The 15472-nt window shown below is 40.2% G+C and overlaps 1 protein-coding gene across 9 annotated transcripts in view; it reads left to right on the top strand.

Moving 5' to 3' along the window:
- TMEM132C (transmembrane protein 132C) overlaps positions 1–15472 on the top strand; it is a 219828-nt gene that overhangs the window by 57560 nt on the left and 146796 nt on the right. For 7 of the 9 annotated variants that reach the window (XM_068701121.1, XM_068701120.1, XM_068701119.1 and 4 more), the window contains exon 2: positions 2265–3150. The exons of 1 other annotated variant lie outside the window; for it this stretch is intronic. In XM_068701121.1, coding sequence (XP_068557222.1) covers positions 2265–3150 — 886 coding nt within the window. Of the gene's footprint in view, positions 1–2264; positions 3151–15472 lie in introns of those variants that run through there. One more of the 9 variants, XM_068701125.1, reaches the window with a different exon arrangement.

Below are 15472 nucleotides of genomic sequence, written 5' to 3'. Positions count from 1 at the left end.
ATAGACTGAAGATTTACAGGATTGAAACAGCGTGCTACACTGAAGTTCTATTTTAAATGTGGCTCTGCTTGACAGGGTATTGTGCTGGTAATTCACTGTGTACTGGTATTTTCATGGGCAGGCCTCTTAGCTTTCTTTTTTTTGTCTTTTTGCCTTATATATATATATATATATATTTTGTTCAGTCATAGCAGTCTCCTCATTTATGAGAAATAATTCTACCATCCAGTGGTGGTGCATGAATTAAACATGAGCAAGCACGTCTTAATTCCTTATTTCAAATTTATGGCTGCCATCCTTTGAGAGCTCTTTTTTTTTTTTTTTTTTTTTTTTTTTTTCTTCCCTCTTCTCCACCTATTTCTTACATTTAACTTAACTGACTAACACCTGCTTTCCAAAGCCGTTCCCTTCCCCAGCACCGAGTAGTGCCAGTGCACTGGCTATGTGAATACTCAACAATATCGCAGTGAAGTTGTCTCTGTTAACAGCAGCCATTTGGAGTAATGATAGTTATTGATTATTTATTACTTGAAAACATTTAAGTTTGACTGGATAATTAGCATGCTAGCAGCCAGACATGCTAGAAAGAGAGTGAATCTATTGGGGGGAGAATGACACAACCTCAAGCTGCAAACCCTTGTGAGAAAGACAGACTGTTTTGTCAGCTGTATAGGGTTTTTGAGATCTTTAGGTGTTCCTAAGCTTCAGACAGGTCCGAGCATTTTGCATTGTCTTTGCTGTTGCATTTCTTTAAAGTGGTAAACAAATACAGAACCTTAAATCCTGACGCTGATGGGATTCCCCAAGGACATTGGAACATGGACATATGTCTGAGGGCAAGGTCTATTTTTAAGTACTAAAGACAGTCTAGCACGAGATGCATCTTCATTCAATTACCCTTTGTACCTATAGTTATCTCTTCAGAATGAGTTAGGAAGAGGGCTTGTGAGTATTAAGTAATCCATGCATTGTATTTTAAGGCTGTCCTCTATTATTTATCCTAACTATGCAATAATTTTTCTTTCAACCTATTTATCACCAATATATAAGTTGTTAATTAATCTTCATAATAGGCACACATTTCAGTCAAAAGGAATTTGATATTTAGCTTAAATGTAAATTGGACCAGTATATACAGAAATACTAATTTGCTTTATGTGTATTGTATTTTATGTATTATCTCTACACACACAAAGCACTTGTAATATTCCTAGCCTGTGGTATGTATCTGTTTAACTTCAGAAGCTGACTTACGGTCAATATTAAATTATAGAGGTGCAGGTTGTAGTGCTAGAAGTACTAGTACAAGGGCAAGATTTCTTGACAGAGGAAGAGAATGAAATGGGATGTGTCAGTTCTTAGAAAAGCAATTTCTGTCTTTGGCTGTAGAACAGAAGCTGAATTTGATCTCCAGGCAATGTTCCTTACAGGGGTGGTGATGAGCAGGCTTTTCAGGGCTGGGGTTCAGGGGACCGTGGCAATGTGCTGAACGCTGTATGTGTGCTGTAACTGAACAGAAAGATTGAAAAGACAGCAGGGAAGTTTCTAAGTAGGTAGGAGGTTTAAGCAGGGATGGCATGGACAGAAAAGGTGGGGAAAGTAACCCGCACTGGTGGTTTAAGTCACCCTGTTTATTTATGAATTGGTTTTGTGAGGCTTTGACTCAGGCTTGTGGCCAGTCCATAAGAGAATTGGTGTGAACAAATTTCAATATTTTTTTTTGTTAGGGAGGTGAGACATTGCATAGGAGTGAAAAGTAACTGCACAAATAGAAGTATCCTATTTCTCATCCAGGTGACAGTCAAAGCATTTAGTGAGTTCCTGAAGTGAAGCCAGTTCCTCCATGTGATTTTGTTGTGTTAGGTGAGCACAAGGTTCTGTTACCTCCAGTTGAAGGGCAAGTGTAATACAGGACTAAGTCTTGCATGGACATTACCTGTAACGGCAGGAAAAAGGAGTGAAGTACTCTGTTGCAGTTTGCCTGTCTGAATGCTGGAGAAAATGATCACCTGTTTATGTGCGTGCGTGACAAAACCATGCTAAATAAATGCAAGGTAGCACTGACATCTACATCACTTTTTTCTTATATGTATGGAATGCAAAAAAATAAAAATAGCTACACCTAAACATTTAACTTCAGTGCATATTTTTGCTCCAAATGATAATCACTAGCTCATCAGGTAGCTTCACTAAACTTGTAATAAACATACCTTGGAATCCAGAAGCAGACTTGATCTAACCCATATCACCTTTTCTTTTATTAGTGGCAGAGAGCCGAGGGGTCTTGGACAATAATCAGAGATTTTTTTCACCTATTTACCTACCTGTGAGCTATCGGATCTTCAGTGCTGAGACATCTTTCTTCCTCAAAGAGTCCAACCAAGACTTCATGAGAAATTCCAGTTTGCAGTCCAGGGTGGAATCATTCTTCCCATACAAAGCCAAGAGGCCACCGGTGTTAAATGCCAGCTATGGACCTTTTTCTATTGAACAAGTTGTGCCCCAGGACCTAATGTTAACTTCCAACTTCTTTGGATCTGCCAACAAGTTTACTTATAACTGGAAACTCAAGGCCTTCATAATGAACGACAAAATCTATGTGAGCAAGCCCAAAGTCCAGGTTCTGTTCTACATTGTGGGCAGGGACTGGGATGACTACAGCACCACGGAGCAGCTGCCCTGCCTGCGGGTGTTTGCCTTTCGAGAGACACGGGAGGTCAGAGGCAGCTGCAGGCTGAAGGGGGACTTGGGATTGTGTGTGGCAGAGCTGGAACTCCTGGCAAGCTGGTTTAACCCCCCCACAGTTGTCACAGGCCGTAAGAAGCCATCTGATTTTTCTGAAGGGATCCCTGTGGAGCTTTACTACACTGTCCAACCAGGAGATGAGAAGGGAGAATGTACTGCTGAGGATGTAAGGAAGGGAAATGCTATCCGGCCAGGAAAAGATGGCCTGGATGAAGCCATGTCCCACCTACAGAGGATTGGGTCAGTCAGCCTTTATCAAGGCCAGGAAACTTCTCAGCTAACAGAGCTACGGCTGGACAGTAACATTGTCATCTGGCTGCCCTCAAAGCCTGTCAAACAAGGAGAAGTTGTGAATATTTATTTGACAATTGCCACCAATTCTACAGTGGATCAGTTCATACTCAGGTATGGCAGGTTGTTTTTTTCCTGTTTCTAATGTGGTAGCATACAGTTGTTGGGGGCAGGAGGCGAATTGCAACCAATTTGCAGTTAATGCACACTGGAGATTGTTCTTAGTCATTGAAATCCATTATTTAGCTTGAACACTGAAAAGGACTGAAAGCCTCTATCAGTAGGAGTTTTTTTTAACATGTATGCCATGCCATTTAATGCATGCCGACATTAGGCAGCAAAGCACAAAATATGGCAATTCGCTGCCTTAGTGGGGCTATTTTTGCAGAATGACAGGCAGTGAGGCACCAGAGAAGTTCTCTGCTTTACAGGGTTTTTAATATCTGCTTTTTATTGCACAGGCAGAGTTTAAACATAGCAAAACTTCAATTACCTGCTTTTCTCAAAGTGCTCTAACAGTGCTTTGCCTCTCCCACACAGCGGTTTTACGAGAACTCCACAGGGAGGGGTTATAACTATCTACTTGTGGTTAACAGCAATTGTCTTTGCCAATGTGTATACCCTTTAAAATGAGACCTAATGTGTTTGATATTGCCATGGTTTGTAAAGAACCGCAAGAATTGAGTGCTGTTATTTTGGACAGGAGTGGCAAAAGCAGTACCTGGGAACATAAGAAATGCCTTACTGGTTCAGACCACCTTCCTTTCGTTTTCTTCTTTAGCGGTTTCACTACCAATGAGATGAAAATCCTTTGAGGATGACAGAGTGGAAAACTTGTTAATCGCTGAAATATTTGATGTATCTTTTTTTCTGGTTACCAGGCTTTGAATTCAAGGGAAATCTCCACGGTGATAAGCAACAATTGCTCTTTAAAGCCTCAGAGAATCAGAGTTTCCCAAAAGATTCTGCACATGAAAGTATTCATTTCTAAGGCTTATATGAGTTAGATTAATACATAGTTGACAACTACCGAGGAGAATAGCCTTTAAAACAGGAAGTGTTGCTTGGCAGATAAAAGGCTTTTATTTTAAAAAGGGGGGATTTCAGTTATCCCAGAATCGTTCTGATGTTTGCAGCTTTGGTTAAGTTGGTGAGATAATCTCCTGGACACCTGTTTACTGAGTGAAATCTCCGTTACAGAAGTCTTTTCTGACTGCAGTGCTTATCTTTTATTGAATATCCTTTTCCATGAAATAGTAGAAACAGAATGCTATTCCACATAACAAGCATGGCTGTGGTGAAAGAAGAAATCCAAAGGCAATGAATTGGATATTTGCTGGGTGGATGGGAGAGGGGTTCACCCTTTGAAGGTCTGCTTCAGTCTTTATCTTTCTGAAAAGAGAGTTGAAGGTAAAAACAAGATTGCTGCAATTTGATGATGTATTTCTTTGCTCTGAAATGAATCTGCCTAGGCAAGGGTATCATTAGCATGCTGAGAAGTGCAATAGATAGAAATAGTAATGTGGGCTATCAGTAGCTGCCTGTGTGACTTGCTGTTATGGACAAAATGGATTCGTTTTGGTTTTTAGAACAGGTAGCTGGTTTATTTGAAGTGAACAGTCTGATGTTTATTGGAACATTGATAGTTCTGTGTTAATCACAAATGCAGAGCTCAGGCCATGTTCTCTCATTGAAACGCCCTTTTGGTGAAAAGGAGATTTGCATTTTTGCTTAAAATTATTTTGAACCAGGCCAAGGTAAGAGGCTGAAAATACCAAGAATTTTAAAAAGAGTTCTGCTTGCTTCCAGCAGGAATAAAAAGGTGGTGATTCTTTCTTTCCATCAGGGGTGGAGAAGGGGAGAGGAGTAAGCACACCGAACAGCACAGATCTTAGAAGGCAAGTCAGCCCTGTGCTACATCTCAGGACAATGTGCAATACTTCCAAGCAGCTGTCAGTGAGAGAGGGAGTTAGGAGAATCTTATCAAGTAGTGATAAAGCGCTGGCAGCATTAAACTAGAATGCTACTTAGTGTCTTTGCTAACTATGGTGCATTGTGCAAATTAACTAAAGCAAGAAGCCTTGGGCCCCTTACCAAGGTATGTAATATTAGTAAGAGTGTGAGCCTATCTTAAGAAACTGGTAGAAACTGGTTCTGTGGATGGACAAGAGCCAAGGAGCAACTGAGTCTGCACAAAGACAAGAAGTCAACTAGCGGTGATGAGGAAGAGTCATCAATCTTCATCCCCACGACCCCCAACGACCACCACCAGAAGACGCTGCGCAAGTGCAGACAGGAGGAGTTTATGGAAATGACTCCTTGGAACCAATTTTAATACGAAGTGGGACAGGTTACGAACATGTATAGGTGTATTGTGAAACTTCATGCATATGTAACCCTTTACTGCATACAACCAAGGCAAGTTGCCGCGTCAGGTGCGCATGACTTTGGCGGGACTACCCCCCGTGCTGCCCAGTGCTGAATAAGCATACCTACTTTACAATCTTACTGATTGTGGAGTCTGTTATCTGCAAGTCATCAGTTTTGGAAACTTACTCTTGCAGGCATGTTAGTCTTGTATCTGCAGAAGATGCCAATCCATGCAGTTGTTAAGGCATCAAATAGAAGCATTCCTTAAGTACAAGAGGGTAGTCCCATGTAAAGGAAATAGGAATTGTTTTACCAGCTTCCCTGATGCTGTAATAGGAAGGGGCAGCTGGTACCCACTAGTGAAGCTCATGTGTCATTGTCCTGCAAGGCGCTAATGATGTGGATACTTCTGTCACTACTAAGGTTTTTCTTCTGTGTTTTTGGTGACTGCTGGTTGGCAAAACTAAGTTCAGCTTTCTGGTTCTGTGGTGGAAATCTGTCTTCAGTGAAACTTCCTCCATGTGGAAGTGTGGAATTTGACCCAGGAGTTCATGCAGTGCCTATACCTTATAGGGAGGAGCTGACTGAGCACAACAGCCAGGGAGCAGTGAGTGCATATGCTGGTTCTGCCTAGGGGCTGCTTTAACCTTCTCCATGGCCGTTTGCATGGTTAGATATAGGGCTGTATGCTCTCATATTCATGGGTTCCCAGCAGAGCAATCCCTACATCCTGTGACATGCATTCACATTTAATCATCCTAAAGAAAAACACGCCACACATTATCCCCAGGCACAGTGGGTTGGCTTGTTTATTTTCTGCTTCTTGTATATTATTCGTTGAGGTATTGCAACATCCAATGCTGAAGTAAACAGCATGTGATCATTGCTTTAGGAATATAATAGCTACAAATCTTCTCTGGCAAAAGTAAAGTAGAGTGGTCTGTGACCTCATATCCACAAATCATCAGGATTGAAACTGTTCTTAAAGTGTGGCTTAATTCAGAATCCTATTTATTGTATCCATAAACTTATCAGCCCAAGAACACCAGTAAAGTCAAGGAGAATGACTAATATGACAAGGAGTGAAACTAATTATGCATGGTAGTACATTAACACAGTAGGAACACTGTCTGAATAAACAGATCTTCCTCTCTTGCATCTAGTCAGTGCAAGCTATTGTGAAAGTGGTTCAAACACTGCTGACAGGTTATAGGATGTAAGTGCTTCACACAACCCTCTTCTTGTCTTGCTGGGTGAACTTTGGTAAGTCTTCGCAAATAGAAAACACCTGCAAAGTAGAAAATGTGAAGAGTTGGTCAATGTCACACTTGGGAGTATGAGAACTCTTTCAGTCCTCTTCCTAAAATATTTTGGCTTCCTGTGATGCAAGGGGATTCACATTTGCTATACATTACTAACAGTAGAGTGAATTGGAAAGTATTGGTAAAAGATGGGTGGAAGTATCCTGAAGTCTCCTTGCACTGCATTTCTACTGTTGGGAGGGGCTTCTGGCCCCCAGAGAGGAGATGAATTGCACTTATGTCTGACTGCTCAGTGAGGAAGATTCCTACTACCTGTAGCAGTTGGGTAAATTATGAACAGAAGAAAGGGCAGTGTCATCATAACTTCCCTGTAGAATGGAAAATCAGCACAGGACAGAAAAATTAAGAACTATCAATACCTGAAATACAGATCACTTAAGCGCTCTGTGTGCTTCCCAGAGCTGTTGTAAATTAACACCACTGGCTTCTGCAGAGCTGCAGTGATTGTCACTTTATGAATTGCTGTGTATTCAAGCTTTTCTAATCTGAGTCATCATTTGTATATACTGTATGTAAGGATTAGAAGGCAAAATCCTATCCCTGGTCCTGAATGCTTCTGTGAGCTGCCCTCATACAGCAGGCTGCAAATAAGGGAAAAATAATAACCATACTGAACACAAGCTAATTGCAAGAGATTAACTTTGAGAAAGTAACACATATCTATGTATGTATATATCTGAAGATATTTGAAGGTAACTGGGAATCTGGCCACTCAATTTTTATTTGTAGTACTGGGCAGCCAGTGAGCTGAATGCATTAGGCAGCTTTGAAAAGTTTGGCCTATGTGCATTGCTGACTTTGTTCTGTAGACCTAAATACTTTTCCAACTGCTACACCATTAAAGGATCCTTCTGTCTATTTTTTCCATGGCATGATATACCTACCACATTTGATCTGGTGCAGGGCCAAAACAAAAGATGTGGGACCGTGAAGTGCTTTGTTACTCTGCTAGGCAGCGGCTAATCTTTAACATACAGCAGAAGGTGCTGAACTACCACGTAACTGGATTTACTGGAGGTATTGAGCAGGATAAGGGAAAGGGGATGAAGTTACCTGTCCTGATTAGAGAAAAGGGGTGAAAAACCAGTAATAGTGATATTTTTTTTTTTTTGTCCATCAGGATTATTGTTAGATTTTTGCAGTGCAGCTTGTTCGCCTGAAGGGTGGTAGGTTGTACACAGTGTTACTGAATTACTTTTGTCCAGCAAACAAATCAACTCGAGACAATGGATACTTAGTAATGACAATCTACAGATTTAAAGAAGGATAAGGGATAAGGGCAGTGAGAAAAGTTATTAAACCAATCAGTGGAGGCAGCTTTATATGTCATTTCCTAATGAGTATTGACAGCAGGCTGTGCGAGGTGGTATTGAGTACTGCTAAAACCTAGAAGATGGTCACATCCAGCAGCACTACAGAAAGCCCATGGCTAGAAAAGCAGTTATGGTCATAACACCGGTGTGCTGCTTGCTTGTGAATCTCAAGAATTCAAAGACCAGATTATGATGCATGAACAACCATTTGGAGAAACTACTAATGGAAAAGAAGGATCAAGTCTTTTCCCAGCATCAACTTCACCTGTTTTGTATGGAAGACATAGGTCTATATGAACCTCCCTAGGGAGTAAACTGCTCAGAGGAGCTGACTCTGCTTGGCCCTGCCCATACCCGCTGTATGTAAAGGAAACAAAAGTAATTGTTTCCATGTAGTTACTCTTAAATTTGCTATTGACACTTGAATCATACTGTATTATGAAACAACATTCTAATAACCTGAGATTTACCAGTAAAAATTGTTTATCAGTTTTTAATGCATTTTTTAATGCATTATTGTAGTAGCATCGCTACCTGAAATGACATTGTGTTGACTAACTGAAGCTGATGTTAACCAGATCATAAGAGACCAAAACCAGAGATGAATTCACTCTATGATTTGTGTTAGCACATAACTTGTGATGTGTATTATCCCAGGTACCCATTTTCCACAATAAATGTAATGTTGATTTCCAACTCAAATTCTTGAGGAACATGCTTTTGTGTACTGCTTCATGTTTTAAAACTAATGCAATTCAGAGCATAGCAAAGATGGGTTTGGTGGGACGCTTTTCTGTTTTTCTTCAGACGTGAGTCACAACAAAACATTTCTCAGTTCCTGTGTAGCTTGATATAGCTTAATAGTGAAAACACTTAAATATTTAGGGAAGATCTAAGTATAGATCACTTAAGCGCTCTGTGTGCTTCCCAGACCTGTTGTAAGTTAACACCACTGGCTTCTGCAGAGCTGCAGTGATTGTGATTTCAGTCCATATCTTGAAAGGAGAGGAGACAGAAGCCCTCAGACTTCCTTCTGTTTTATCGTTATTTCATGTTCCATTTTCAATTTACAAAATCTCATATTCAAAAACCCACACAAAGATTTAGCTATTGCAGGAATATGAAAAGTAAGATATAGTCTCTGAATGCTAGACTTCCTTTTATGGTGCGTTAAACCTTCTCTTTGGTTGTGCCTTCTGTATTCTGATGTATCAATAAAACTAACTGGATAATTCTTGACCTGTATAGAGAAAAAGACGTGTCTTGGGCACTCCAGTTAGCAAAGTGCCTTTGTTCTTCTCATCTGACAGTTTCTCCATTCTTATTTTCATCTTGAATAAACAAAATGTAAACTTTCTGGCTAAGATCTTTGGGAGTATTCTTTACATTTTTTCCTTGTCTTTTTCAGAACGGTCACTTAAGTCAAAACTGGACGGTTAAAGTTATGAACCTTTGATCGGCATTCAGAGAAACTGGAGAAACTCTTCCTCAGACTTCCAACCTATCAAAGGGCTCTCCCAGTCATGTTGTTATTAAGTAGAAGTCATAGAATTGGATGCTAGGCCAGTTCTGGTTTACAAAAGTGTTCAGAACTATAAATTACTGCTTGAGTTACGATGAAGGTTTTTATATATTTTGTCCAGAGGCTTAGCCTTGTGAAATGTTCATTCTTATTGTGTGCAGTTTGCAGGTTTTTTTGTTTTCCCTTATGTAAAATTAATAGTAACAATTCAGCTTCGGATCTACAGTGGAGCAGGTTAATGAAAAAAAATAAATAAAAATGGTGGTCTAGTCATTGTTGTGCACTAATTAATAAATCAAGAGACCTTGATTTTCTTCCTATTTCTATTCAGGACTTAGCCTGTTACTTTGGGCATAACATTTTATTCCTGTTTACATAACCTTTTTAGTTTGTTTGCTTGTACTATGTACTATACACACTTCAAGGAGGGTGCTGGGCCTTGCTTTGTGTGCCTCACTTAGTACAGGGAGCCTCTAGACCCTGTAGGGCATCTGCGGATTAAATAAAACAAGGACAATAAGGCACATAAGAGTTGTTACACTTGGGAGACTATGTTTTTTTGTAAATAAGGGTAATAGTAATTTGCAAATGTTTTGTTCAGGTTTCTTTGAAGTAAATACCTGGGTAATAATTCAGAGCAATCATAGTATCATTTTTTATTTTCTTGTTCTATAAGAAATGGGGCATAATCTATTGAAGTTCTCCTAATTCTGTTGTTTACTAGACAACATCACAGTGACATAAAAGGGTAACTTTTATGTCACTGTGATGTTGTCTAGTAAACAACAGTGACATCTTTTATGTCACTGTGATGTTGTCACAGTATAACTTCTATAAGCACTTGTGATATCAAAAATCTTTCTTCAAAGAGAATGTGTTAATGCTATTTGAAGAGAATGATATCGCACTACAGTTAGTTTAATTTCATTAGCCTTAGGAGGTACTTTTGGTGGACATCAGTGTCATATTGGAGACAGCTGGGTCATCCAAACAAGCAGCTCATTCTCCAAAATAATTTGATGAAGGGGTCCATTAAGCAGATGGAGAAAAGGTCAAACTTCTTCACCAGAACAAGCAAAGCTCACTTGAGTCTGTGGTAGCAGTCAATCAGGTTTGGTAAAATTTAAAAAGTAATTGATTATTTTAAATTGAAGCTACCTGCTTAGGGAAGAAAAAACAAACATAACAGGTATTCTTTCCCTGACTGTCTTTAAAAGCACAAGAAAACTTGTGTGCAATGCAATGTGCTCTTTAGCACTGAGAATAAGCTATAAATTAGTTGTCAGAAGGCAGTCTCTATTCCTTGCTTTGGAAGTCATTTGCTGATTGACCATGTCCGAGTCACGGGATCAGAGCTTTGCAATCAGTGAACCAGGAACTGAGGTTAGATCCCAATATATTCAGGAGGTGAGCAGTAGGGTTCAACATTGCTAAAGTTCGTAGAAATGTGACTGCTCAGCACTGAGAATCAAAATCTATTGCATCCATTTGAAAACTTTATCATTAACACCCTGATGAGCTGGCTGTAAAGTGGAATTTCTATTATGCAGAAGTCTTACAAAACCTCCTTAAGTCATCAATGTAATACTTGTGGGAATGTTCTTTGCATTGTGAAAGCATTTCCATAGTGCAGACTCATTCTGTGTTTTTTTTTTTTTTGTTTGTTTGTTTGTTTTTGTTTGTTTGTTTTTTTCAGCCAAATGCAGGGCTTTCTCCATGTGACTGGTTATTTGACAGGTAACACCTCCTTTCCTCTGGTTGCAGACTCAGGTGTGAAATCAACCAGTTGAGTGTAGTCAAACACTAAGTGTTATATTAACCCCGCTATAAAATACATTCTAACTTTTGTGCTTCAGGCTTTTATGTTTGAAATCTTTTCCCTACTATGCTGATAGAAAGGTAAAAGAAAGTGATAGGGGCTGTCCTAGGGGGGGGACCATAAGTGGGGGAGAAGAAAATTATTGCATCAGCAGCCAGTCAGCAAATTGCTGTACCAAGTTCTGGGGCTGAACTTTTCAATTAGCATTGGCAACAATATGTGGAGGCATCTTGTTAAAATCCTCTCCTTTTCCCTTCCCTATCCTCTTCAATCTCAGCAACCTAGTGTAGTAATTTCTGGCTTCTTTTCCAAATCTGCTGTAGCACGTGTTGCTAAATGCTCACTGGTGCCCCTGGCTCTTCTCCTTCTGTTTAGAGACACTGCTTTGGGGTATGGTGTGCCTCCTGCTAGCTTCTGTCTGCTGACCTCCTTGACCTCCTGCATGTTTGTGCATGTGCAAGGATGTTCACAGATCAGATAAGGCACCTCTACTTAATTTTTGATTAGACAGTTAGCCACTTATGTGACTCGAGTTACAATGTTTAATTAAATCCTTGGTTACTTGCCTAATTAGAAACAATGGTAGCTCATTAAAAGATCATACCATATAAACCCCAGTTCTCCCAAACCAACAATAAGGATGGAAATTTCATACTACCAGGAATGGATTTGAGTTGAACCAAGAAAATGTTTTCTGACTGTCTGAAAAAAGGCTGTGATCTGATACATTAGGGAACCTCCTGGGAACCCTCAGTGTTATTATCTGACAAGCTGTTGGGTTCCAAGGCCACTGTAAGCAGAAAAGTGTGTGAGCCTGTAGGTCTGAATGGAAATGAGTATCCCTGAGAAAAATTGATGAAAAAAGCTTTAAAACCCAATGCATCTATTAAAGCTGTAAAAGCAGTAGATGCTGGAAGGGACACCAAGTCATAGCTCGGTGTTTTGTGGTAACTTTAGGGTGAAGGAGGAGGTATGGGTAATAAGGCCAAGAATAGGTACCTGGCCTGGAAGAACTGTAAAAATGTGGTTTTATCTGTATTGTTTTATTGGTGCTTGTGGGTCTCATTATTTAAGACAGAAACTGTCAGATTGATTGCAGTTCCTCTTTTGGCAGGCTATCACTCCTTCCTTGTGACAGCACGTATACAAGGAACTGAAATGGTTTATATGTTTATATGGCACTTTACAGTTGAAACTCCCACAAAAGGCGTGAGGATGGTGGGAACTGCTGCAGTGATCTAGGAGTTGATTTCTACCAAAAAAAAAAAAAAAAAGAGAGAGAGCGTGCATTCCTATAGGGTACAGGACATCTGACTCCACTTTTGTCACAGTTTCCTTTGCGAGCCTATTGGGTGCTCAGTGCTTCCTTTAAATCCCAATCTTTGCAGTATGTGCATCTTTAGAGAGGTGTATTGGTATGTGAGATGTTCTCTTGAGAAGGATGTTGCATTTCTATAGGCTTTCAGCGTGCTGAAAAGCGGTTTAATTTATAGTTTAGATCAGACTGGATTAAAAAGAAATTAAGCATCTTTTGTTTGTCTGGTTCCTGGTGTGTTACAAAATGTCTCTATTAGCAAAGCTGCTGGGGGTTAATTTGCACTAATCGTCTAATCATCTCCAACAACATTGTTTTAGGTTTTTGTATTGCTGCTGAGATCAGTAAAACTAGAGAAAAGAAGACTCAAGAAATATCTCATATCTTGTGGGGGGAAGCATTTTAGACACAGCCCTCTGCATTATCAGCTGTCAGACTGCTCAAAAAGACTTGCTTTTTCTTAAAGCTCTGGCTCTAAGATGTAAGCCTTGATTTCTCAAAGTGCAATGAGACAGCTTTTTGTATGAGAGAGACACTCATTAAAAGGAATATGTGGTATTTAAATGCCAAAGTCCAGAGCTCAATTCCTCAGCTTCCCTGATTAGTCATTAAAGAGAACACATAAATAGTTGTGGATCATGAATCACAACTTGGTTTTACAGATTATGGTCCAGTATGTCAGGCATTCTGAAGTCACACGTTGTCTTTCATTTGCCCCAGGAGTGCTGAAGAAGGCAGGTCAGCCCTCCAGGTGACTGCTAAGGCACAAATGTCAGTGCTGACCAGCCTGAGGGGGTTCCTTTTTTGTCACATTGGGTATTTGTAGGTCCCATTTTGAGGAAACTAAATTTTCCTGTGGATTGCATGGCAGCTTAGGATTCTGAGCTTTTAAAAGGGTAGGTGTTGTGATGCTAGTTGCTGGAGTCACTGAATCATGGGATGTACCAGGACTCAGCAGGCTGTAGAAGTACCAACAGAAGCAACAAAAATGTTTTTCTTCTTGAGATTACTTCTAGCTCAGAAAATTCACTGCCTGTGTGGAGCTCTTCTTCTCCGAAGGAAGTGTCAACCCATAATGAGGGTCTGTCCCCTGGAATTATTCCTTAATTTAGTTCTGTCAAAAGTAATAGGATTATTCACAGGCTGCTCTTTATCCTTCTGGATACAAGACATTCATGAGAGACCATGTTAGCACCAACTTCTTTTCCATAGCTGCTTGATTAGTTTTCAAGCAGAAGGGGGTGAACAAACACTTTTTGTGTGTACTTAGGTGGTGTTGGTTGCCTGTTGATGTTGATGATACTGCACAATGTACACTTCATTGTGTTGTAATACTGTTTTCTGAGACATGATAGAAGGCTTGTGTTAATATGAATTTGTCAACTCAGTTCATTGTGAAGAGGACCAAGCAGGTCTGAATGGATAGGCTCAGGATGAAGGCAAGAACAGAAAGCAGGTGGTGTTACGCAAGTCGATTGTAGTGTCACAAGGGTCACATGACTTTGCAGGTGATATTGTAGTGGCATTTAAGCATGTGACTTGGATCCTCGACACTGGCCTTTGATTTCCTGATGGACACCGCTGTGCTCATGATGACGTGTGAAAGCGCTGATTCCAGACCTAATGAGCTCAGCTTCCCAGCAGTGTTTCCGAAAGAAAGCAACCTTGCAGTGTAGGTCCATTAGGGCCTGACCTAGGTGACACAGCTTCAAAGTAACTCCTCAATGACTTTTCATGGTGAAGTGCTGGTATCTTTGAGCTGTAGGAAGCCCTAGGAAAGATATTGCAAGCAGCAGTCTAGCCTGGCCAGAAGTGCATGAAGTAGATGTGTAGTCGCCATTGTCTAAAACCCCAGGGTACTGCTTAAGAATTTTACTCATGTTAACTGCATCAGACAAAACTATTGTAATTAATACTGGGCAGAAGTACAGACATAGCTGAGAGAAGATTTTATTTGCTGTCTGTAGGCAATGACAGATGGTTAATTTTAATATTATTTTTCTGGAAGATCGTTAAAGAAATCCTGAAGAGTTGTTTAGGAATTAATATGCCTTGCCTCTTCGTGTTGTTAAAGTGACTAAGTGCTGTTATCTGTATTTTGCATTCTTTAATTTTCCTAGCATCTCACGTGGTGGTTGCTTTGTCCATTACTATGGTAACATTTTTTTCTTGCTCAAAGTAAACACTGGCATAAAACCTACTCTAACATTCTTTTTATTCATCATGTATACCTAGTGGATGCCATAGTTGTGCAAATATGTCATGATTGTAGTGGATAGGGAGCTATAAACTGCAAGTCTATGTATATGTATTGTCATGGTATATGCTGGTTTTGCCTTTCAACTCATATGTACCTTTGTCAGCTACTTCAGCTCCTGCCTGTGTTTAATTAGATTTCAAGTACTTCAGGGGGGGGACCAGTCCCTGGCTGTATTGGTGAGCATTTAAGTGAACTGCGGTCTAATAGTGGATGAGGCACGCTAACTTTCTCTTGCTCTTATACAGCTCCATCTTGAAGCTGTATTGATCCCATGAACTCTTGGCGGTTGTTCAAAATCTCTCCTATGCTTTTTCTGAACGCTAATGATGGGAGTAGCAGTTCCTTTTCCTGTGCTAGCACTTCTGTTTCGTTGCCCTAAAAAAAAATAACAAAAAAAATATGACTAGCTGTATTAAGCTCTGGTAGCCCTGGTCTCTTCCACAAGGCTCTGCCATCCGTTTCCATTTAGACTGCAGCTGCTCAAAGCCTACAGCTCCTTCCTCACAGCAGAGAGG

This window comes from Anas acuta, chromosome 17, assembly GCF_963932015.1.
Source record: "Anas acuta chromosome 17, bAnaAcu1.1, whole genome shotgun sequence".
NCBI classification, from domain to species: Eukaryota; Metazoa; Chordata; class Aves; order Anseriformes; family Anatidae; genus Anas; species Anas acuta.
Note: the sequence above shows the minus strand (reverse complement) of the source record. Positions and strands in the feature narration are given on the sequence as shown.